Genomic DNA, 26,533 nt, shown 5'->3' on the forward strand with positions numbered 1-26,533 from the left:
TGCTGGCCCATGTTGACTCCAATGCTTCCCCACAGTTGTGTCAAGTTGGCTGGATGTCCTTTGGGTGATGGACCGTTCTTTATAAATACAGGAAACTGTTGAGCGTGAAAAACCCAGCAGCGTTGCAGTCCTTGATGTAACTGATGTGAAATGGCTAGTTAGTTAGCGGTGGTGCGCGCTAATAGCGTTTCAATCAGTGACGTCACTCGCTCTGAGACTTGAAGTAGGGTTGCCCCTTGCGTTGCAAGAGCCGCGGCTTTTGTGGCGCGATGGGTAACGATGCTTCGTGGGGTGTCAGTTGTTGATGTGTGCAGAGGGTCCCTGGTTCGAGCCCAGGTTGGAGCGAAGAGAGGGACGGAACCTACATTGACACAAACCGGTGCGCCTGGCACCTACTACCGTAACCCCGTTCTAAGGCAATTTAATATTTTATCTTTGTCCATTCACACTCTGAATGGCATACATACACAATCCATGTCTCAATTGTCTCAAGGCTTAAAAATCCTTCTTTAACCTGTCTCCTCCCTTTCATCTACACTGATTGAAGAGGATTTAAGTGGACATCAATAAGGATGTCATGGAAAGAGCACGTGTTCCTAATGTTTTGTACACTCAGTGTACATAAAAAATATATATACAGCAGGCCACCATTTAATAGCAGGTACATTTATGTAATTTTGATGTCACAGACACATCACTTGAAAAACCCTTTTAAACCCTTTTAAAACCCATTCAAATTACAGACCATATTTTTTTTATATTTTTTATCTGGCCTCCAGACCTTCTTTCACATACAGGAACAAGAACAAATTGGCCTCGCAGCATTGACAAATGTCACTTGGTTGTAACCTACAGTACTCCCATCTGAAGCGATGTCAAAGTGCTCCCTATTGATGTCAGGCACCACAGTAAGTAAAACATTACCCAGACACATTATACGGAGATCCATTAGTTACCGCTGTGCAGCATGGGTAATGGGCCACCCACTGGAGAGCAGGAAATCATTTGATTCTCCACCCCAAATGGCATCCTATTCTCTATATATAGTGCACTACTTATGACCGGGGCCCATATTGTATTTTATAGAATAGGGTGCCATTGGGACACAGTTTAGACTTCAATAAGTTCCAAGCAGTGGCAAACTCAGTCTCTGTAATCTACATGCAGCCCCCAGGCAGCAATAAGGACCAGATGCAATTCGAGGGTTATAACATTCAACACAGTAAACAAAGAGACATGTAAAAATGGCTGTTAAATCATGAAACAAAGAAGAACAGAAATATAGAGGGGATTTGTATTATCTGATGAGCACGTAGGCCTCCTGATATAACTCAGTAGCTCTATATGAATTACAATCATACCTGGATATTTTTATTTAATTCAGTAGTTAGTTATTGAGAAGATAGTTGTAATATTGTAATGACTAAGTAGGTTAATCCCCCCCAAAAACCGTGTAATATTCAAATATCTGAACCCTATTTTAAAACACTATTACCATATTTTAATGTATTTAACAGTTCATTTTATCTTTGAAAACCTAGTTAAATTGCACAGAATCAGATGTTATGTTGTCCTAATTAAACCACAGATAAAATCGGTCTCTTCCTTCAAGACAAGGTAAGGTAAGGAGAAGGAGGAGGAGGAGGAGGAGGAGGAGGAGAAGGAGAAGGAGGAGGAGGAGGAGGAGAAGGAGAAGGAGAAGGAGGGGTTGTTGGATGATCTATTGCCAGGAGACTGATCGTGCGACTGCAGTAGAAGAGTCTGGTAAGTGTGGAGAGGAGAGGCTCATATCAATACATTTATACAGAAACATGCACTACAGATAGCCTAAAACGAGTGATTCTGTGGTTAGTAATGTCCTGCTCACTATTTCTGAGTCTATAGCTTCTTACCGAGCCGTTCCCAGATCATTTAGTGATGAGTGGAAGCGCATGTCGATTGTTTTTTGTTTTTTTTGTCTGTAAGCCCCGCCTTCCAATCTACTATTGGTCAATTCCGCAAATACTCGTCTCTGATTAGAGGGCTAAATTGTCTATCATTAGTGGTGACGTGGAATACCAGGAAATGATAATTGGGGAAGTGGTGTGTTGGCATTTTAGGGAGAATTAGGTGCAAAATACAGCAAATCTGTCAATTATCTCTTACGTGTGTGTGTGGACTGCAGACAGGCAACCTGAGAATGCAGAAATTACTTGAATAAGCAACACTACTTACAGAGTAGGTAAGTGCACAAAATGTAGCATATGTATTTGGGTGTAGTCATTCGATATTGTGCACAGAAAGTGCAGCTAAATGATTGAGTTCAGCCTGTCTGTTGCAGTGGAGATGCATGTTGAAGAGTTGTACAACACAGTCACTGCATAGGGAAAATATACAACTATTACTACCAACATTTTGTCATAAATGGCTGCTGTGGATTTTGCGTTCCTCCTTGTCCAGGTTTACATTTATAGTGAATTAAAACAAGAGCATAGTGCTGTTTCCTAATCAACCAATCCCACCGTACTGGACATATGGTTTGTTTAAAAAATAATTTCCTCCTATTTCTTAGTATAGCTGGAGGTGCTAAGTGTTTTCTCTGTGACGCTCAAACCTTTTTGTTTACTCAGTCTTCAAAGCAAAGGGTTAGTCTACACACCTACAGGCTTCTTCAGACTAGGACCATATCTTTTATTTATTTCACCTTTATTTAACCAGGTAGGCTCGTTGAGAACAAGTTCTCATTTACATCTGCGACCTGGCCAAGATAAAGCAAAGCAGTGCAACACAAACAACAACACAGAGTTACACATGGAGTAAACAAAACATACAGTAGAAAAAGACTATATACAGTGTGTGCAAATGAGGTAGGATAAGGGAGTTAAGACAATAAATAGGCCATAGTGGCGAAGTAATTACAATTATAGCAATTAAACACTGGAATGGTAGATGTGCAGAAGATGAATGTGCAAGTAGAGATACTGGGGTGCAAAGGAGCAAGATTAATAAATAAATACAGTATGGGGATGAGGTAGTTGGATGGGCTGTTTACAGATGGGATATGTACAGGTGCAGTGATCTGTGAGCTGCTCTGACAGCTGGTGCTTTAAGCTAGTGAGGGAGATATGAGTCTCCAGCTTCAGTGATTTTTGCAGTTTGTTCCAGTCATTGGCAGCAGAGAACTGGAAGGAAAGGTGGCCAAAGGAGGAATTGGCTTTGGGGGTGACCAGTGAGATATACCTGCTGGAGCGCGTGCTACGAGTGGGTGCTACTATGGTGACCAGTGAGCAGAGATAAGGGGGGACTTTACCTAGCAGGGTCTTGTAGATGACCTGGAGCCAGTGGGTTTGGCGACGAGAGTGAAGCGAGGGCCAGCCAACGAGAGCGTACAGGTCGCAGTGGTGGGTAGTATATGGGGCTTTGGTGACAAAACGGATGGCACTGTGATAGACTGCATCCAGCTTGTTGGGGGAAATCTCAATTGCACACTCCTCGCATCCTCTCTTCTAATCTCCTTCTCAAATCCCATTGGATGAGAAAGTCGGAGGTCCTGCCCCTCTGACCTTTTACCCCAATGGGTTTTGAGAATGAGGAGAGAGGACACGAGGTTGTAATTGAGATCTTGTTGATATAAAAATCTAAATTGGCCAATTGTAACGTTGTGTCATTAGAATTGGGGTGGGGTCGGCAGACATTCTGGCAAAAAAGGTGACCCCAGAAAAAATAGGGTCCCTGCTGCAAAGGCCTTTAAACAGTAGTCCCATAGCTATGTCGTCTCTGCTTTGAGATGGGTTTAAACAGTAGTACCATAGCTATGTCTCTGCTTTGAGATGGGTTTAAACAGTAGTCCCATAGCTATGTCTCTGCTTTGAGATGGGTTTAAACAGTAGTCCCATAGCTATGTCTCTGCTTTGAGATGGGTTTAAACAGTAGTCCCATAGCTATGTCTCTGCTTTGAGATGGGTTTAAACAGTAGTCCCATAGCTATGTCTCTGCTTGAGATGGGTTTAAACAGTAGTCCCATAGCTATGTCTCTGCTTTGAGATGGGTTTAAACAGTAGTCCCATAGCTATGTCTCTGCTTTGAGATGGGTTTAAACAGTAGTACCATAGCTATGTCTCTGCTTTGAGATGGGTTTAAACCAGTAGTCCCATAGCTAGTCTCTGCTTTTGATAGATGGGTTTAAACAGTAGTCCCATGCTATGTCTCTGCTTTGAGATGGGTTTAAACAGTAGTCCCATAGCTATGTCTCTGCTTTGAGATGGGTTTAAACAGTAGTCCCATAGCTATGTCTCTGCTTTGAGATGGGTTTAAACAGTAGTACCATAGCTATGTCTCTGCTTTGAGATGGGTTTAAACAGTAGTACCATAGCTATGTCTCTGCTTTGAGATGGTTTTAAACAGTAGTCCCATAGCTATGTCTCTGCTTTGAGATGGGTTTAAACAGTAGTCCCATAGCTATGTCTCTGCTTTGAGATGGGTTTAAACAGTAGTACCATAGCTATGTCTCTGCTTTGAGATGGGTTTAAACAGTAGTCCCATAGCTATGTCTCTGCTTTGAGATGGGTTTAAACAGTAGTCCCATAGCTATGTCTCTGCTTTGAGATGGGTTTTAAACAGTAGTCCCATAGCTATGTCTCTGCTTTGAGATGGGTTTAAACAGTAGTCCCATAGCTATGTCTCTGCTTTGAGATGGTTTTAAACAGTAGTCCCATAGCTATGTCGTCTCTGCTTGAGATGGGTTTAAACAGTAGTCCCATAGCTATGTCTCTGCTTTGAGATGGGTTTTAAACAGTAGTCCCATAGCTATGTCTCTGCTTTGAGATGGGTTTAAACAGTAGTCCCATAGCTATGTCTCTGCTTTGAGATGGGTTTAAACAGTAGTCCCATAGCTATGTCTCTGCTTTGAGATGGGTTTAAACAGTAGTCCCTTAGCTATGCCTCTGCTTTGAGATGGGTTTAAACAGTAGTCCCATAGCTATGTCTCTGCTTTGAGATGGGTTTAAACAGTAGTCCCATAGCTATGTCTCTGCTTTGAGATGGGTTTAAACAGTAGTCCCATAGCTATGTCTCTGCTTTGAGATGGGTTTAAACGTAGTACCATAGCTATGTCTCTTGCTTTGAGATGGGTTGAAACAGTAGTACCATAGCTATGTCTCTGCTTTGAGATGGGTTTAAACAGTAAGTCCCATAGCTATGTCTCTGCTTTGAGATGGGTTTAAACAGTAGTCCCATAGCTATGTCTCTGCTTGAGATGGGTTTAAACAGTAGTACCATAGCTATGGTCCTCTGCTTTGGATGGTTTAAACAGTAGTACCATAGCTTGTCCTTCTGCTTTGAGATGGGTTTAAACAGTAGTAACCATAGCTATGTCTCCTGCTTGCGATGGGTTTAAACAGTAGTACCATAGCTATGTCGTCTCTGCTTTGAGATGGGTTTAAACAGTAGTCCCATAGCTATGTCTCTGCTTTGAGATGGATTTAAACAGTAGTCCCATAGCTATGTCGTCTCTGCTTTGAGATGGGTTTAAACAGTAGTACCATAGCTATGTCTCTGCTTGAGATGGGTTTAAACAGGTAGTTCCCATACTATGTCGTCTCTGATTTGAGATGGGTTTAAACAGTAGTACCATAGCTATGTCGTCTCTGCTTTGAGATGGGTTTAAACAGTAGTCCCATAGCTATGTCGTCTCTGATTTGAGATGGGTTTAAACAGTAGTCCCATAGCTATGTCGTCTCTGCTTTGAGATGGGTTTAAACAGTAGTACCATAGCTATGTCCTCTGCTTTGAGATGGTTGAACACCAAGTCCCATAGCTATGTCTCTGCTTTGAGATGGGTTTAAACAGTAGTCCCATAGCTATGTCTCTGCTTTGAGATGGGTTTAAACAGTAGTACCATAGCTATGTCTCTGCTTTGCGATGGGTTTAAACAGTAGTACCATAGCTATGTCTCTGCTTTGAGATGGGTTTAAACAGTAGTCCCATAGCTATGTCGTCTCTGCTTTGAGATGGGTTTAAACAGTAGTCCATAGCTATGTCGTCTCTGCTTTGAGATGGGTTTAAACAGTAGTCCATAGCTATGTCGTCTCTGCTTTGAGATGGGTTTAAACAGTAGTCCCATAGCTATGTCGTCTCTGCTTTGAGATGGGTTTTAAACAGTAGTCCCATAGCTATGTCGTCTCTGCTTTGAGATGGGTTTTAAACAGTAGTCCCATAGCTATGTCGTCTCTGCTTTGAGATGGGTTTTAAACAGTAGTCCCATAGCTATGTCTCTGCTTTGAGATGGGTTTAAACAGTAGTCCCATAGCTATGTCGTCTCTGCTTTGAGATGGGTTTAAACAGTAGTCCCATAGCTATGTCGTCTCTGCTTTGAGATGGGTTTAAACAGTAGTCCCAAAGCTATGTCTCTGCTTTGAGATGGGTTTAAACAGTAGTCCCATAGCTATGTCATCTCTGCTTTGAGATGGGTTTAAACAGTAGTCCCATAGCTATGTCTCTGCTTTGAGATGGGTTTAAACAGTAGTCCCATAGCTATGTCGTCTCTGCTTTGAGATGGGTTTAAACAGTAGTCCCATAGCTATGTCTCTGCTTTGAGATGGGTTTAAACAGTAGTCCCATAGCTCTGTCGTCTCTGCTTTGAGATGGGTTTTAAACAGTAGTCCCTATATAGTAGGTACTGAGTTTTAGGGTGCGTCCCAAAGTGCACTACAGAGGGGGTAGAGTGCCATAAGTAGGGAACAGGGTGCCATTTTGGATGCTCATTTAGACGCCTTTTTTCTCAGTGAGCACAGCAGCAGCTCTTCTTGAACACGCTAATTCAGCCTGAGGCCTATATGGCACCCTATTCCCTAGTGCATCATGGGGATCTGGATAGAAGTAGTGTACTATCTAAGGAGCCATTTGGGACACAAAGGGAGCCTCTTATTCCCTGAACACATCTATACTCTACCTCCACTCCTCCCAAAACAGAATAATTAAATAAAACTGTTTTAAATCATTTTTTTTGTCAGCATGTCACCTGTGCAGCTAGAGGAGACAACTCATAGATCACCTTTACTCAACACAGAAACCAATAGATCACCAACTCAAACAGGAAGTACCAGTGACTCGCTCAGTACGGAAGTGGTCAGATGAAGCAGATGCTAAACTACAGGACTGTTTCAGTAGCACAGACTGGAATATGTTCCGGGGATTCATCCAATGGCATTGAGGGGTTCACCACATCAGTCAGCAATGTTCCCTCTTAAACTGTGTTCGCCCTCAGTATCTCCGAGACTGCAGAGAGGAGGATGAGAATGAACTTCACTCAACTTTCTAGAGCAGTGGTCACCAACCGGTCGATCACGACTGGCATTCCTCGTCAAACACCAACCGGTCGATCACGACTGGCATTCCTCGTCAAACACCAACCGGTCGATCACGACTGGCATTCCTCGTCAAACATTTCTGTAAAAAAAACAACGATAAAGCGTGGTGTTGCTAATTTTTTTTGGTATTATTTTCGGGCTGTTGGCAGTAGGTGTACCCGATTCCCTGTGCGCCGGGTAGGCGAACTGTTGCCATTTTGAACACTCACGTGTTTGAAGGTACAAACTCTGCCTTCCCGGCGGGCCCAGAGAGCAAATCAAGTACACTATAGACCTACCGCTGGCCAATCGGATGTCTCAGATGACCGTGTCTGCAGTAACGTAGCAGGCATTAAAGAAAGCTACAGAGAAGTAGATACTGTGAGATTTTAAAACGTTTAAAACCATGACTAGATGGAGACTGGCAACAAATACAGCAAAGATATGTTGTTTTTGAGTAGGTTCATGTTTAAGTTCCTTCTCAGCACCGTCAACACTTTGTATTCAACACTTTTATAAGCCATAAAATGCACGTTCTTCCTATTTCCACTCAGCGCTACAACAAGCACTGCAGCAGTTATGAATGACTTTCTATAGACTTGCACTGTTAATATTAGAGGCTTGGGTCTTTTTTTAATATCGAGGAATATTTCACTTTCCCTGTTCATAGGAATAACAACATGAATTTGTGCATGAGGCAGAAATAATGTGGTGCGACTTGAGTTTCGCCATTAGCTGGAAGACTGTGTCTATGGCCAGTGTCAGTGGAGGAAAGGGAGGGATGTTGAGAGACTTACCCTCAGTCTGCTGCTCTCTCCCTCCTCTGAGACTGACCCCCTCAGTCTGCTGCTCTCTCCCTCCGTGGAGACTGACCCTCAGTCTGCTGCTCTCTCCTCCGCTGAGACTGACCCTCAGCCTCTGGCTCTCCTCCCTCCGCTGAGACTGACCCCCTCAGTCTGCTGCTCTCTCCCTCCGCTGAGACTGACCCCCTCAGTCTGCTGCTCTCTCCCTCTGCTGAGACTGACCCTCAGTCTGCTGCTCTCTCCCTCCGCTGAGACTGACCCCAGTCTGCTGCTCTCTCCCTCCGCTGAGACTGACCCTCAGTCTGCTGCTCTCTCCCCTCCGCTGAGACTGACCCTCAGTCTGCTGCTCTCTCCCTCAGCTGAGACGGACCCTCAGCCTGCTGCTACTCTCCCCTCAGCTGAGACAGACCCTCAGCCTGCTGCTCTCTCCCCTCAGCTGAGACGGACCCTCAGCCGCTGCTCTCTCCCTCCGCTGAGACGGACCCTCAGTCTGCTGCTCTCTCCCTCCGCTGAGGCTGCCCTCAGTCTGCTGCTCTCTCCCTCCGCTGAGGCTGACCCTCAGTCTGCTGCTCTCTCCCTCCGCTGAGACTGACCCTCAGCCTGCTGCTCTCTCCCTCAGCTGAGACTGACCCTCAGTCTGCTGCTCTCTCCCTCCGCTGAGACTGACCCTCAGCCTGCTGCTCTCTCCCTCAGCTGAGACTGACCCTCAGCCTGCTGCTCTCTCCCTCCGCTGAGACTGACCCTCAGCCTGCTGCTCTCTCCCTCCGCTGAGACTGACCCTCAGTCTGCTGCTCTCTCCCTCCACGGAGACTGACCCTCAGATGCAAGCAACATCAGCCCAGTAAAATTTTAAAAAGTATTTCCATGTTCAGATCCTTCGGAAAGTATTCAGACCCCTTGACTTTTTCCACATTTTGTCACGTTACAGCCTTATTCTAAAATTGATTAAATCACATTTTCCTCAGCAATCTACACACAATACCCTATAATGACAAAGCGAAAAGTTTTTTTTTTTAAGAATATTTTTGCAAATGTATTGAAAATAAAAACACCTTTTACATAAGTATTCAGACCCTTTGGTATGAGACTAGAAATTGAGCTCAGGTGCATCCTGTTTCCATGGATCATCCTTGAGATGTTTCTACAACTTGATTGGAGTTCAATTGATTGGACACATTTGGAAAGGCACACCTGTCTACACAGTGACTTGCGAAAGTATTCACCCCCCTATTTTGTTACCTTACAACCTGGAATTAAAATAGATGTTTTTTTGGGGGGGGGGTTGTATTTGATTTACACAACATGACTACCACTTTGAAGATACAATTTCTTTTTTTATTATTATTGTGAAACAAACAAGAAATAAGACAAAAAAAGCGGAACTTGAGCGTGCATAACTATTCACCCCTCCAAAGTGAATACTTTGTTGAGCCACCTTTTGCAGCAGTTACAGCTGCAAGTCTCTTGGGATATGTCTCTATAAGCTTGGCACATCTAGCCACAGGGATTTTTTTGCCTATTCTTCAAGGCAAAACTGCTCCAGCTCCTTCAAGTTGGATGGGTTCTGCTGGTGTACAGCAATCTATAAGTCATACCACAGATTCTCAATTGGATTGAGGTCTGTGCTTTGACTTGGCCATTCCAAGTCATTTAAATGTTAGCCCCTTAAACCACTAAACTACTTGAGTGTTGCTTTAGCAGTATGCTTAGGGTCATTGTCCTGCTGGAAGGTGAATCTCCGTCCCAGTCTCAAATCTCTGGAAGACTGAAACAGGTTTCCCTCAAGAACTTCCCTGTATTTAGCGCCATCCATCATTCCTTTGATTCTGACCAGTTTCCCAGTCCCTGCCAATGAAAAACATCCCCACAGCATGATTGATGCTGCCACCACCATGCTTCACTTTGGGGATATGGTTCTCGGGGTGATGGGAAGTGTTGGGTTTGGCCCAGACATAGCGCTTTCCTTGATGGCCAAAAAGCTCAATTTTAGTCTCATCTGACCAGAGTACCTTCTTCCATATGTTTGGGCAGTCTCCCACATGCCTTTTGGACACACAATGTGTTTGCTTATTTTTTTTCTTTAAGCAAGGCTTTTTTTTCTGGCCACTCTTCCGTAAAGCCCAGCTCTGTGGAGTGTACGGCTTAAAGTGGTCCTATGGACAGATACTCCAATCTCCACTGTGGAGCTTTGCAGCTCCTTCAGGGTTATCTTTGGTCTCTTTGTTGCCTCTCTGATTAATGCCCTCCTTGCCTGGTCTGTGAGTTTTTCTTGGTGGGCGGCCCTCTCTTGGTAGGTTTGTTGTGATGCCATATTCTTTCCATTTTTTTTATAACGGATTTAATGGTGCTCCATGGGATGTTCAAAGTGTCTGATTTTTTTTTTTATAACCCAACCCTGATCTGTACTTCACCACATCTTTGTCCCTGACCTGTTTGGAGAGCTCCTTGGTCTTTATGGTGCCGCTTGCTTGGTGGTGCCCCTTGCTTAGTGGTGTTGCAGACTCTGGGGCCTTTCAGAATGTGTGTGTTAGTTATTTTTATATATATATATATATATATATATAAAATTACATTACAGGTTTATATACACTTAGGTTGGAGTCATTAAAACTCGTTTTTCAACCACTCCACAAATTTCTTGTTAACAAACTATAGTTTTGGCATGTTGGTTAGGACATCTACTTTGTGCATGACACAAGTCATTTTTCCACCAATTGTTTACAGACAGATTATTTCACTTATAATTCACTGTATCACAATTCTAGTGGGTCAGAAGTTTACATACACTAAGTTGACTGTGCCTTTAAACAGGTTGGAAAATTCCAGAAAATAATGTCATGGCTTTAGAAACTTCTGATAGGCTAATTGACGTCAATTGGGGGTGTACCTGTGGATGTATTTCAAGGCCTACCTTCAAACTCAGTGCCTCTTTGATTGACATCATAGGAAAATCTAAAGAAATCAGGCAAGACCTCAGAAAAAAATTGTAGACCTTGATGAAACAAAAATAGAACTGTTTGGCCATAATGACCATCGTTATGTTTGGAGGAAAAAGGGGGATGCTTGCAAGCCGAAGAACACCATCCCAACCGTGAAGCACGGGGGTGGCAGCATCATTTTGTGGGGGTGCTTTGCTGCAGGAGGGACTTGCTTCGTGAGGTAGGAAAATTGTGGATGTATTGAAGCAACATCTCAAGACATCAGTCAGGAAGTTAAAGCTTGGTTGCAAATGGGTCTTCCAAATGGACAATGACCCCAAGCATACTTCCAAAGTTGTGGCAAATGGCTTAAGGACAACAAAGTCAAGGTATTGGAGTGGCCATCACAAAGCCCTGACCTCAATCCTATAGAAAATTTGTGGGCAAAACTGAAAAAGCGTGTGCGAGCAAGGAGGCCTACAAACCTGACTCAGTTACACCAGCTCTGTCAGGAGGAATGGGCCAAAATTCACCCAACTTATTGCGGGAAGCTTGTGGAAGGCTACCCGCAATAAGTTAAACAATTTTAAAGGCAACGCTACCAAATACTAATTGAGTATGTAAACTTCTGACCTGCTGTTTTTCTCCTAACTGTTTTTGCTTTATCATTATGGGGTATTGTGTGTAGATAGATTTGTTTTGCTTATCAATTTTAGAAAAGGCTAACATAACAAAATGTGGAAAACGTCAAGGGGTCGGAATACTTTCCCAATGCACTGTATCTACCTCAATTACCTCGTACCCCTGCACATTGATTCTGTACTGGTACTCCCTGTATATAGCCATGTTATTACCTGGTACTCCCTGTATATAGCCATGTTATTACCTGGTACTCCCTGTATATAGCCATGTTATTACCTGGTACCCCTGCACATTGACTCTGTACTGGTACCCCTTGTATATAGCCAAGTTATCCTTATTCATTGTGTATATATTTTTTTGATAGGCATTATTGGGAAGTAAATGGTAAATTTCACTATGTCTACACCTGTTGCTTACAAAGCATTAGTCAATGAACATTTTGTTTTAAAAAACATACTTTTTATTTAAATAAATTGTAATCATTCTTTTCTCTCTTCGCTGAGGATGTCTTCTGCTGCAGAACACTGAATGTTTGTCAAAGCGGTGGAGGATTTTTAAAGGTCCAATAGTTGGATTGTTTTCAGAGAGAATAGGTCAGAGGGGTTTTAGATGCCATCAGAAACACTCCTGCCCTTTGACTCGCACTGTCCCCCCCCCCCCCCCCCCCCCCAAATCTTAAACGGAGTAGGGCTGGGCGACATGGCCAAAATCTCATGTCCTGATTTATAGATCATTTCATATAATGATACATATCACAATATACACATTTTCTGTCAATTCAATTAATACATACTTTATTTAAAATGGCCACATGTAAAGGCCTATTTCTTATTTAATATTGAATTATACTCCACAATTTTTTTTCTTTTCGTTTGGTATCTTGGGTCGAGTGTCAGCACCAACTCACGAAACCCCCGTTTCTCGACCATATAAATTGGGGCCATGTGTTTGCAGATGTAAGTTGTAATGGCAGCTGTTATCTCCTTCCATCTTCGTGATTCTTTGCCATATGGTGTGCCGCTGGCAAAAGCCTCTTGCAACGTCTGAGTCTGGGGTTTGTTTTGAGCACTCGACTGTACTTTTTTGTGTCTCATCCGTAGTACTGTTTCACATGATTCTTGCATGGGTGGTAAAGGAGGTTAGTGGTGTTTGAGCCTTTTGTCGGGACCGGCCTGCAGCATATTTTGCAGAGGACGGTTTTCTGGTCCATGTCAGTCTTTTCATACCCAAACCACGTCCATGCGACCAAAGTAGCCCCTCTTTTAGGTACGGTCTCTGTGTCAAGTTCACTGTCCATGTTTGTTTGTTTGTTTTGCAAATTTCGTTCCACAAGACACGTGTGGAAGAACGCAAAGCGACGTCCAATTGACAAAAAAATATTGCCCGAAAGAGTGTGATTTGCAACACAATGAAATAAACGGTAGAGCATTATATGAAACGATAAAAAAACGTCTATCGTCACACTATATATCCCTAAAACAGTATTGTGTATAGGCCTAAGAGCTTTGATACAATACCACAGTTGATTTATTAAAGATTTTGTATTTAAGGAACATGTAATATTTAGCCGTAGGCCTATTTTCTGTCCTCAGAATGTTAACTCTTCTATTCTTCCTCCCAGGTGAGGATGGGGAGGAAGGATGCATGCTCTGCAATGGCCCCGGTCGATCAGTACCGCAAACAGATCGGTGAGTTTCTTCCCCCTGCACCGCCAATACACAACCAACACCTTCCAGGAGCCCTGCGTCCCAAATGACACTACACTGTCTGAGACGTACACTGTGTTTTACTATATACAGGTATTGATGTTATAGACCGGTTTGTGTTTTTACTTAATTATTTATTTTTTATTATACGGTATTTGACTGTTTGTTTGGTTTGTTTTAAATGTGATACGCTGTGTGTAACGTACATTTTTTTTTATAGTTTACTTCGCTACTTGAGTCATCTCCGATCTCTCTTGCCGCTTTCCACACAGACCTAGCCACGCCCACTGTCACTCAAGGAGCGCGTTTGTTGTTCCTCGACCAACTTCCTGGTCTCTGGTCAATGCAGCACATGGAACAATGTTGATGACAACGATGCTGTTTTCACTTTGCTTCTTAATATAAATCCACTAGTGTTCTATAATTACACTATTAGTTTGTTTCTTACATCTGCAAACAGCTAGTTTGTCTTTTATTAGCAAGTTGGGCCTAAATCTTGTTAGCTGCTAATGCTAATCGCTTACTAATACATGTATTGAGTCAGAGCAAATGTAACTAGCTATACAGCCTGATAATACCAGTGATGGTGTACACCTACGTTTGCATGTTTTTTTTTGTGTGCAACAGTATCTTCTAAATCGGAGGAATACACGAAGCAAGAATGTTGGCTACTTGAAGTAGCTAAGACAACGTTACATGTAGCCACAGATTATATAGGAAACACTTATCAACACTTTGGTTTCTACCTTGTCACAATGGCTCCTCCCTGGCATTTTCATTTATCTCAAGACACTGTATTCAAAGTGCCCACTATGATATTCTATAGACTTTAAAAAGTAATTCTATTTCAACAGTTCACTAAAGTGTTTTGCTCTAAATCACAAGTCAAATTGCAATTACAAAAATGTTGTTAACAATAAGGCCCATATTGTGCAGACCTACGTGACAGTGTGGAAATTAGTGCAGGAAATTGCAGAAACATATTTTGGGTTGAATTGAACAATATAAAACAAATCAGAATGGAGAAAGACCCATTTGAAATCACTTAATGTGTCACTACTATGGTTGCAAAGGGTCGGAAACTTTCCGGTAAATTTCCAGAATGTTTCCTGAAGTTTTCCATGGGAAGTTAAGCCTGGGAATTTTGCTTAAATTCATCAAAAAAGTTAACTTATAACAGTGAACCTTTTTTGTGGGATACACATAAGGCAATTCTAGGTGTTGTGGCATATTTTGGTTAAACTATCCCCAATTCAATGGAATTGCAACCCTCTGCATGCACAGTGCATTCTTCCATCACATGTACAGCTGATTCTCAAGATCTTGCACACTAATGAGATGCTATTGAGCCCACACTACTACACAGTCTGAGCCAAGGACTACATTCTTTCTGGTAAGTTTTGATTACAATACTGGGTGGGTTGAATATATTTTATATGGCATATACATTTTTTGTTAAATAGTATCCTACAGCGAAGTGTGTTTAAATAATTTCCAACTTGTTGACAATTTCTGCTTGTTTTTTGCTACAATGTGGGCTTTAGCTTGCTTGAGCCTGCTAACTGAGGAGTGTTAATTCACCAGTTTCCATACATGTTTAATTTTTAAAACATTTATCTTACAAAGAAGCAGTTAGATTAAACAACTCAACTATTTATCTGTAATTGTATTTTATTTGACTCTTTCTAATCTTTACAGGAAAATGCCACGGGCACTATCTGATGTGTGGAGACATTTCACTGCAGCTAATGTAGAAGGAAAAGCTGTGTACATTTGAAAATTCTGTGCCAAATCATATGTGAAGAATGCAACAAAGATGCAGAATCATCTGGCCAAGTGCATAAAGTTCCCTCAGCGCTCACAACAAGCAACCTCTGACAAAAGTCCCTCTACTTCTATTTGAGGTGAAAATGATGAATCAGACACCTTATCAATAGTAACAGCTCATGGTCCAAATGGAATCAGAAGTGTTTTTGACTCAATGGAGGAACGTAGTCAGAGAAATGCTGATGAATGTCTTGCTCGAGCTGTGTATGCAACTGGTTCACCTCTGATGCTCACAGGCAATGTGTACTGGAAGAGATTTCTGAATGTTCTTCGCCCAGCAGACACCCCTCCAACCAGACATGCTTTATCTACTCATTTGCTGGATGCAGAGTTCTAGGGAAGCTCTAGCAAGTCATAGAGAAAGCAGACTCTATTACAAACATCTGTGATGGGTGGTTGAACGTTTGTGGGCCAGGAATAATTAACTACATCATCTCCACCCCTCAACCAGTATTCTACAAGAGCACAGACACAAGGGACAACAGACACACCGGTCTCTATATTGCAGATGAGCTGAAGGCAGTCATCATTGACCTTGGACCACAGAAGGTATTTGCACTGGTGACAGACAATGCTGCGAACATGAAGGCTGCTTGGTCTAAAGTGGAGGAGTCCTACCCTCACATCACACCCATTGGCTGTGCTGCTCATGCATTGAATCTGCTCCTCAAGGACATCATGGCACTGAAAACAATGGATACACTCTACAAGAGAGCCAAGGAAATGGTTAGGTATGTGAAGGGTCATCAAGTTATAGCAGCAATCTACCTCATCAAGCAAAATGAGAAGAATAAGAGCACCACATTGAAGCTGCCCAGCAACACCCGTTGGGGTGGTGTTGTCATCATGTTTGACAGTCTCCTGGAGGGGAAGGAGTCTCTCCAAGAAATGGCCATATCACAGTCTGCCAATATGGACAGCCCCATCAAGAGGATCCTCCTGGATTATGTATTTTGGGAGAGAGTGGTAAGCAGCCTGAAACTCCTGAAACCTATAGCAGTAGCCATTGCATGGATTGAGGGCGACAATGCCATCCTGTCTGATGTTCAGACTCTGCTTGCAGATGTAAGAGAAGAAATCCGTACTGCCCTGCTCATTTCACTGTTGCTCCAAGCAGAGGAAACTTCAGTTCTGAAATACATAAAAAAGCGTGAAGACTTCTGCCTGAAGCCCATACACGCCGCAGCATACATGTTGGACCCCAAGTATGCTGGCAAGAGCATCCCGTCTGCTGCAGAGATCAACAAGGCCTATGGTGTCATCACTACCGTGTCTCGCCACCTCGGCCTGGATGAGGGCAAGGTTCTTCACAGTCTGGTGAAGTGCTCTTCCAAGCAAGGGCTTTGGGATGGAGATGAGATATGGCAGTCATGCCAACATATCTCATCAGCCACCTGGTGGAAGGGACTTTGTGGATCTGAGGCTCTTTCCCCTGTTGCCTCCATCATCCTCCAAATCCCACCAACATCAGCTGCCTCAGAGCGCAACTGGTCCTTGTTTGGGAACACACATACCAAAGCTCGCAACAGACTGACCAATACAAGGGTTGAAAAATTGGTGGCCATCTGGGCAAATTTGAGGCTTTTTGAGCCTGATAACGAGCCATCCTCAACAAGGTTGGAAAGTGACATTGAAGATGAGGCCTCAGAGTCTGATGTTCAGGAGGTGGACATTGAGGAGGTCCAGGGAGAAGACGTGGAAGCCTGAGAGGAAGACAACCAAAGCTTAAGTCTAGAAGCTATCATTTTACTGTCATTTTATCATCATGTTGAAAAAGTTTTTGGGAGATGTGATGGATCATTGGGGATCAAAATTCCCTTTTGTTGTTCAGTGAAATCATCCCTTCTGAAGAGTCAAATCATGTAATTTAAAGTTAAATTCGTAACTATATAATTTATTTTATTTATATTGGAAGTTTTTAATAATTTGCAATTGCCTACTGATAAGGTAAAATGTTTGTTCTTTTCTTATATGGTAAATGTATACAAATCAGAAAACATTTACATTTAAATGGTATTAATATTAATTTGCATATATTTTCGTTAATTCCCATATATTCCCACGGAAAATTCCCCAAGTGTGCAACCCTATTCACTACTCATAAAAAAAAAAACATGTTTTACTTAACAAAAAAACATAAAATACTGTCCAATATTTTAATTTAACTACAGTAGTATGATATTTTGACATATTACCCAGCCCTATGGCACTCCCATCTAGTGCTTTTCACCAAGGTCCACATTTTCCCACCAGAGACGTTTCCATCAAATGGACTTGTTGAGGGTAAAACACTGTCCGTGATGTAGTGCACATACAAATAACTAACTTTTGCAGTTAAATTCCCATGTACCGAATAAAATACTAGTAAAATGGGTTTCCATCCATTTTCAACTCTACTGATGGTTTTCTCCCAAAAAACTGTGTTTCTCTAGGGAGTGTTCCCTCTCTGGTACATGTTGTGGTATATAGGGAGTGTTCCCTCTCTGGTACATGTTGTGGTATATAGGGAGTGTTCCCTCTCTGGTACATGTTGTGGTATATAGGGAGTGTTCCCCCTCTGGTACATGTTGTGGTATATAGGGAGTGTTCCCTCTCTGGTACATGTTGTGGTATATAGGGAGTGTTCCCTCTCTGGTACATGTTGTGGTATATAGGGAGTGTTCCCTCTCTGGTACATGTTGTGGTATATAGGGAGTGTTCCCCCTCTGGTACATGTTGTGGTATATAGGGAGTGTCCCCTCTCTGGTACATGTTGTGGTATATAGGGAGTGTTCCTCTCTGGTACATGTTGTGGTATATAGGGAGTGTTCCCCCTCTGGTACATGTTGTGGTATATAGGGAGTGTTTCCCCCTCTGGTACATGTTGTGGTATATAGGGAGTGTTCCCCCTCTGGTACATGTTGTGGTATATAGGGAGTGTTCCCCCTCTGGTACATGTTGTGGTATATAGGGAGTGTTCCCTCTCTGGTACATGTTGTGGTATATAGGGAGTGTTCCCCCTCTGGTACATGTTGTGGTATATAGGGAGTGTTCCCTCTCTGGTACATGTTGTGGTATATAGGGAGTGTTCCCTCTCTGGTACATGTTGTGGTATATAGGGAGTGTTCCCTCTCTGGTACATGTTGTGGTATATAGGGAGTGTTCCCTCTCTGGTACATGTTGTGGTATATAGGGAGTGTTCCCCTCTGGTACATGTTGTGGTATATAGGGAGTGTTCCCTCTCTGGTACATGTTGTGGTATATAGGGAGTGTTCCCTCTCTGGTACATGTTGTGGTATATAGGGAGTGTCCCTCTCTGGTACATGTTGTGGTATATAGGGAGTGTTCCCCCTCTGGTACATGTTGTGGTATATAGGGAGTGTTCCCTCTCTGGACATGTTGTGGTATATAGGGGAGTGTTCCCTCTCTGGTACATGTTTTGGTATATAGGGGAGTGTTCCCTCTCTGGTACATGTTGTGGTATATAGGGAGTGTTCCCTCTCTGGTACATGTTGTGGTATATAGGGAGTGTTCCCCCTCTGGTACTTGTGGTATATAGGGAGTGTTCCCTCTCTGGTACATGTTGTGGTATATAGGGAGTGTCCCCTCTCTGGTACATGTTGTGGTATATAGGGAGTGTTCCCCCTCTGGTACATGTGGTATATAGGGAGTGTTCCCTCTCTGGTACATGTTGTGGTATATAGGGAGTGTCCCCTCTCTGGTACATGTTGTGGTATATAGGGAGTGTTCCCTCTCTGGTACATGTTGTGGTATATAGGGAGTGTTCCCTCTCTGGTCATGTTGTGGTATATAGGGAGTGTTCCCTCTCTGGTACATGTTGTGGTATATAGGGAGTGTTCCCTCTCTGGTACATGTTGTGGTATATAGGGAGTGTTCCCTCTCTGGTACATGTTGGTATATAGGGAGTGTTCCCCTCTCTGGTACATGTTGTGGTATATAGGGAGTGTTTCCCCTCTCTGGTCATGTTGTGGTATATAGGGAGTGTTCCCCCTCTCGTACATGTGTGGTATATCGGATTGTCCTCTTGGTACAGTTGGGTATATAGGGAGTGTTCCCTCTCTGGTACATGTTGTGGTGTATAGGGAGTGTTCCCTCTCTGGTACATGTTGGTATATAGGGAGTGTTCCCTCTCTGGTGCATGTTGTGGTATATAGGGAGTGTTCCCCCCTCTGGTACATGTTGTGGTATATAGGGAGTGTTCCCTCTCTGGTACATGTTGTGGTATATAGGGAGTGTTCCCTCTCTGGTACATGTTGTGGTATATAGGGAGTGTTCCCTCTCTGGTACATGTTGTGGTATATAGGGAGTGTTCCCTCTCTGGTACATGTTGTGGTATATAGGGAGTGTTCCCTCTCTGGTACATGTTGTGGTATATAGGGAGTGTTCCCTCTCTGGTACATGTTGTGGTATATAGGGAGTGTTCCCTCTCTGGTACATGTTGTGGTATATAGGGAGTGTTCCCCTCTGGTACATGTTGTGGTATATAGGGAGTGTTCCCCCTCTGGTACATGTGGTATATAGGGAGTGTTCCCTCTCTGGTACATGTTGTGGTATATAGGGAGTGTCCCCTCTCTGGTACATGTTGTGGTATATAGGGAGTGTTCCCCCTCTGGTACATGTTGTGGTATATAGGGAGTGTTCCCTCTCTGGTACATGTTGTGGTATATAGGGAGTGTTCCCCCTCTGGTACATGTGGTATATAGGGAGTGTTCCCTCTCTGGTACATGTTGTGGTATATAGGGAGTGTTCCCTCTCTGGTACATGTTGTGGTATATAGGGAGTGTTCCCTCTCTGGTACATGTTGTGGTATATAGGGAGTGTTCCCTCTCTGGTACATGTTGTGGTATATAGGGAGTGTTCCCCCTCTGGTACATGTGGTATATAGGGAGTGTTCCCTCTCTGGTACATGTTGTGGTATATAGGGAGTGTCCCCTCTCTGGTACATGTTGTGGTATATAGGGAGTGTTCCCCCTCTGGTACATGTTGTGGTATATAGGGAGTGTTCCCTCTCTGGTACATGTTGTGGTATATAGGGAGTGTTCCCCCTCTGGTACATGTGGTATATAGGGAGTGTTCCCTCTCTGGTACATGTTGTGGTATATAGGGAGTGTTCCCTCTCTGGTACATGTTGTGGTATATAGGGAGTGTTCCCTCTCTGGTACATGTTGTGGTATATAGGGAGTGTTCCCTCTCTGGTACATGTTGTGGTATATAGGGAGTGTTCCCTCTCTGGTACATGTTGTGGTATATAGGGAGTGTTCCCCCTCTGGTACATGTTGTGGTATATAGGGAGTGTTCCCCCTCTGGTACATGTTGTGGTATATAGGGGAGTGTTCCCCTCTGGTACATGTGGGTATTAGGGAGTGTTCCCTCTCTGGTACATGTTGTGGTATATAGGGAGTGTTCCCTCTCTGGTACATGTTGTGGTATATAGGGAGTGTCCCTCTCTGGTACATGTTGTGGTATATAGGGAGTGTTCCCTCTCTGGTACATGTTGTGGTATATAGGGAGTGTTCCCTCTCTGGTACATGTTGTGGTATATAGGGAGTGTTCCCTCTCTGGTACATGTTGTGGTATATAGGGAGTGTTCCCTCTCTGGTACATGTTGTGGTATATAGGAGTGTTCCCTCTCTGGTACATGTTGTGGTATATAGGGAGTGTTCCCCCCTCGGGTACATGTTGTGGTATATAGGGAGTGTTCCCCTCTGGGTACATGTTGTGGTATATAGGGAGTGTTCCCCCTCTGGTACATGTTGTGGTATATAGGGAGTGTTCCCCCCTCTGGTACATGTTGTGGTATATAGGGAGTGTTCCCCCTCTGGTACATGTTGTGGTATATAGGGAGTGTTCCCTCTCTGGTACATGTTGTGGTATATAGGGAGTGTCCCTCTCTGGTACATGTTGTGGTATATAGGAGTGTTCCCTCTCTGGTACATGTTGTGGTATATAGGGAGTGTTCCCCTCTCTGGTACATGTTGTGGTATATAGGGAGTGTTCCCTCTCTGGTACATGTTGTGGTATATAGGGAGTGTTCCCTCTCTGGTACATGTTGTGGTATATAGGGAGTGTTCCCCCTCTGGTACATGTTGTGGTATATAGGGAGTGTTCCCCCTCTGGTACATGTTGTGGTATATAGGGAGTGTTCCCCCTCTGGTACATGTTGTGGTATATAGGGAGTGTTCCCTCTCTGGTACATGTTGTGGTATATAGGGAGTGTTCCCTCTCTGGTACATGTTGTGGTATATAGGGAGTGTCCCCCCTCTGGTACATGTTGTGGTATATAGGGAGTGTTCCCTCTCTGGTACATGTTGTGGTATATAGGGAGTGTTCCCTCTCTGGTACATGTTGTGGTATATAGGGAGTCTTCCCTCTCTGGTACATGTTGTGGTATATAGGGAGTGTTCCCTCTCTGGTACATGTTGTGGTATATAGGGAGTGTTCCCTCTCTGGTACATGTTGTGGTATATAGGGAGTGTTCCCTCTCTGGTACATGTTGTGGTATATAGGGAGTGTTTCCCCCTCTGGTACATGTTGGGTATATAGGGAGTGTTCCCCTCTGGTACATGTGTGGTATATAGGGAGTGTTCCCTCTCTGGACATGTTGTGGTATATAGGGAGTGTTCCCCTCTGGTCAAATGTTGTGGTATATAGGGAGTGTTCCCCCTCTGGTACATGTTGTGGTATATAGGGAGTGTTCCCCCTCTGGTACATGTTGTGGTATATAGGGAAGTGTTCCCCCTCTGGTACATGTTTGTGGTATATAGGGAGTGTTTCCCCCTCTGGTACATGTTTGTGGTATATAGGGAGTGTTCCCCCTCTGGTACTGTTGTGGTATATAGGGAGTGTTCTCCGCCTCTGGTACATGTTGTGGTATATAGGGAGTGTTCCCCTCTTGTACATGTTGTGGTACTATAGGAGTGTTCCCCCTCTGGTACATGTTGTGGTATATAGGGAGTGTTCCCCCTCTGGTACATGTTGTGGTATATAGGGAGTGTTCCCCCTCTGGTACATGTTGTGGTTATATAGGGCGTGTTCCTCTTTGTACATGTGTCGGTGGTATATAGGGAGTGTTCCCCTCTCTGGTACATGTCTGTGGTATTATAGGTGTGTTCCCCCTTCGGTCAACCATGTTGTGGATATAGTGAGTGTTTCCCCTCTCTGGTACATGTGTGTTGCTCGTATATAGGGAGTGTTTCCCCCTTCTGGTTCAACATGTTGTGGTCGATATAGGAGGTGTTCCCCTCTTCTGGTACATGTTGTGGGTCTATAAGGAGTGTTCCCCTCTCTGGTACATGTTGTGCGTATATAGGGAGGTTTCCCCCTCTGGTTACATGTTGTGGTATTATATGGGAGTGTTCCCCCTTCTGGTACATGTTGTGGGATATTAGGGAGTGTTCCCCCTCTGGTAACATGTTGTGGGTATATAAGGAGTGTTTCCCCTCTCTGGTACATGTGTGTGGTATATAGGGAGTGGTCTCCCCTCTCTGGTACATTGTGTACGGCTATATAGGGCAGTGTTCCCTCTCTGGTACATGTTTGTGGTATATAGGAGTGTTCCCCTCTGGTACATGTTGTGGTATATACGGGAGTGTTCCCCCTCTGGTACATGTTGTGGTATATAGGGAGTGTTCCCCCTCTGGTACATGTTGTGGTATATAGGGAGTGTTCCCCCTCTGGTACATGTTGTGGTATATAAGGGAGTGTTCCCTCTCTGGTACATGTTGTGGTATATAGGGAGTGTTCCCCCTCTGGTACATGTTGTGGTATATAGGGAGTGTTCCCTCTCTGGTACATGTTGTGGTATATAGGGAGTGTTCCCCCTCTGGTACATGTTGTGGTATATAGGGAGTGTCCCTCTCTGGTACATGTTGTGGTATATAGGGAGTGTCCCTCTCTGGTACATGTTGTGGTATATAGGGAGTGTCCCTCTCTGGTACATGTTGTGGTATATAGGGAGTGTCCCTCTCTGGTACATGTTGTGGTATATAGGGAGTGTTCCCTCTCTGGTACATGTTGTGGTATATAGGGAGTGTTCCCCCTCTGGTACATGTTGTGGTATATAGGAGTGTTCCCCCTCTGGTACATGTTGTGGTATATAGGGAGTGTTCCCTCTCTGGTACATGTTGTGGTATATAGGGAGTGTTCCCTCTCTGGTACATGTGTGGTATATAGGGAGTGTTCCCTCTCTGGTACATGTTGTGGTATATAGGGAGTGTTCCCCCTCTGGTACATGTTGTGGTATATAGGGAGTGTTCCCCCTCTGGTACATGTTGTGGTATATAGGGAGTGTTCCCCCTCTGGTACATGTTGTGGTATATAGGGAGTGTTCCTCTCTGGTACATGTTGTGGTATATAGGGAGTGTTCCCTCTCTGGTACATGTTGTGGTATATAGGGAGTGTTCCCCCTCTGGTACATGTTGTGGTATATAGGGAGTGTTCCCCCTCTGGTACATGTTGTGGTATATAGGGAGTGTTCCCCCTCTGGTACATGTTGTGGTATATAGGGAGTGTTCCCCCTCTGGTACATGTTGTGATATATAGGGAGTGTTCCCCCTCTGGTACATGTTGTGGTATATAGGGAGTGTTCCCCCTCTGGTACATGTTGTGGTATATAGGGAGTGTTCCCCCTCTGGTACATGTTGTGGTATATAGGGAGTGTTCCCCCTCTGGTACATGTTGTGGTATATAGGGAGTGTTCCCTCTCTGGTACATGTTGTGGTATATAGGGAGTGTTCCCCCTCTGGTCAACATGTTGTGGTATATAGGGAGTGTTCCCCCTCTGGTACATGTTGTGGTATATAGGGAGTGTTCCCCCTCTGGTACATGTTGTGGTATATAGGGAGTGTTCCCCCTCTGGTACATGTTGTGGTATATAGGGAGTGTTCCCCCTCTGGTACATGTTGTGGTATATAGGGAGTGTCCCTCTCTGGTACATGTTGTGGTATATAGGGAGTGTTCCCTCTCTGGTACATGTTGTGGTATATAGGGAGTGTTCCCTCTCTGGTACATGTTGTGGTATATAGGGAGTGTCCCCTCTCTGGTACATGTTGTGGTATATAGGGAGTGTCCCCTCTCTGGTACATGTTGTGGTATATAGGGAGTGTTCCCTCTCTGGTACATGTTGTGGTATATAGGGAGTGTTCCCCCTCTGGTACATGTTGTGGTATATAGGGAGTGTTCCCCTCTGGTACATGTTGTGGTATATAGGGAGTGTCCCTCTCTGGTACATGTTGTGGTATATAGGGAGTGTCCCTCTCTGGTACATGTTGTGGTATATAGGGAGTGTCCCCCCTCTGGTACATGTTGTGGTATATAGGGAGTGTTCCCTCTCTGGTACATTTTGTGGTATATAGGGAGTGTTCCCCCTCTGGTACATGTTGTGGTATATAGGGAGTGTTCCCCCTCTGGTACATGTTGTGGTATATAGGGAGTGTTCCCCCTCTGGTACATGTTGTGGTATATAGGGAGTGTTCCCCCTCTGGTACATGTTGTGGTATATAGGGAGTGTTCCCCTCTGGTACATGTTGTGGTATATAGGGAGTGTTCCCCCTCTGGTATTGGTACATGTTGCCTTTCCACCGCCGTTTCTCACATAATGAATTTTACCGACACAAAACGATCCCACCGTGTCTAGCGTGTTTTGTCGACATTTTAGAAATTTCACCAACAAATGTTCTGTTTCCATCAGTTTCGTATCGTCTTCTGACTAGGGCTGGTCCAATTTCAACGGCTTCTATCTCAGTCTTTGATATCAACCTCCATCCCAAATGGCAGGGCCCAAAGGACTCTGGTCAAAGGTAGTGCACTCTGTAGGGAATAGTGTTCCATAGGGCTCTGGTCTAAAGTAGTGCACTATATAGGGAATAGTGTTCCATTGGGCTCTGGTCTAAAGTAGTGCACTATATAGGGAATAGGGTGCCATAGGGCTCTGGTCTAAAGTAGTGCACTATGTAGGGAATAGGGTTCCATAGGGCTCTGGTCTAAAGTAGTGCACTATATAGGGAATAGGGTTCCATAGGGCTTTGGGCTAAAGTAGTGTACTATATATATATATATATATATATATAGGGAATAGTGTTCCATAGGTCTCTGGTCTAAAGTAGTGTACTATATAGGGAATAGGGTGCCATAGGGCCCTGGTCTAAAGTAGTGTACTATATAGGGAATAGGGTGCCATAGGGCTCTGGTCTAAAGTAGTGCACTAAATAGGGAATAGCGTGCCATAGGGCTCTGGTCTAAAGTAGTGCACTATATAGGGAATAGGGTTCCATAGGGCTCTGGTCTAAAGTAGTGCACTAAATAGGGAATATGGTTTCATTTGGGACTAGCCATCTTGTCAGAAGTTGTTTTTGTCAAACTTTAATACTATTAAAGGTTGGTATTTTATTATTTCTTCCCCTAACATGTCAATGTCCTACCAAGACAACATGCTCCGTATCAATCATGAGTTCAGGCCTTCAGTATGCCAGCTGTCTTCCCTAACATGTCAATGTCCTACCAAGACAACATGCTCCGTATCAATCATGAGTTCAGGCCTTCAGTATGCCAGCTGTCTTCCCTAGCTGGAGCACCAATGAGAGAGAGTTTTATTCCCTGGAGCACCAATGAGAGAGGCTTTTGTTCCCTGGAGCACCAATGAGAGAGGCTTTTGTTCCCTGGAGCACCAATGAGAGAGAGTTTTATTCCCTGGAGCACCAATGAGAGAGAGTTTTATTCCCTGGAGCACCAATGAGAGAGAGTTTTATTCCCTGGAGCACCAATGAGAGAGAGTTTTATTCCCTGGAGCACCAATGAGAGAGAGTTTTATTCCCTGGAGCACCAATGAGAGAGAGTTTTATTCCCTGGAGCACCAATGAGAGAGAGTTTTGTTCCCTGGAGCACCAATGAGAGAGTGGTTTTGTTCCCTGGAGCACCAATGAGAGAGTGTTTTGTTCCCTGGAGCACCAATGAGAGAGGGTTTTATTCCCTTTGTTTCTGAGGAAATGACAGCGTTGGAAAATTGCACTGTTGTGTAGTACACATAAACCAAGGTTGTCCATGTACTGGCCTTCCATCTTGTGTAACCCAGTTTATTGGTACATATATGGTCTATCCTCTTCAAACTCAACTCTGGACCTCCAAGCCAGTTCCACTGTATTATTTATTTATTTTTATATATTTTTATATATATATCTCATTGTTCCCCTCTAATCAGGGAGTGATTTTAGACCTGGGTCACCAGATGGTGCAGTTGATTATCAGGTAGAACAGTGAACCAGCAGGCTCCAGACCTCATAGTGTAAGAGTTGAATATCTCTGGTCTTGCCTATACT

General features: G+C 43.9%; 1 protein-coding gene across 3 annotated transcripts in view; it reads left to right on the top strand.

Moving 5' to 3' along the window:
* Window positions 1-1,745: 1,745 nt before the first annotated feature.
* The window catches only part of triqk (triple QxxK/R motif containing), a 48,808-nt gene continuing 24,020 nt past the window's right edge, over window positions 1,746-26,533 (top strand). The window contains exons 1-2 of one of the 3 annotated variants that reach the window (XM_029736194.1): window positions 1,746-1,764; window positions 13,310-13,376. In XM_029736194.1, the coding sequence (XP_029592054.1) occupies window positions 13,316-13,376 (61 nt within the window). In that variant the 5' untranslated portion in view covers window positions 1,746-1,764; window positions 13,310-13,315. Of the gene's footprint in view, window positions 1,765-2,051; window positions 2,222-13,309; window positions 13,377-26,533 lie in introns of those variants that run through there. The other 2 variants (XM_029736192.1, XM_029736193.1) reach the window with 2 other exon arrangements.

This window comes from Salmo trutta, chromosome 36 (assembly GCF_901001165.1).
Source record: "Salmo trutta chromosome 36, fSalTru1.1, whole genome shotgun sequence".
Classification (NCBI taxonomy): domain Eukaryota; kingdom Metazoa; phylum Chordata; class Actinopteri; order Salmoniformes; family Salmonidae; genus Salmo; species Salmo trutta.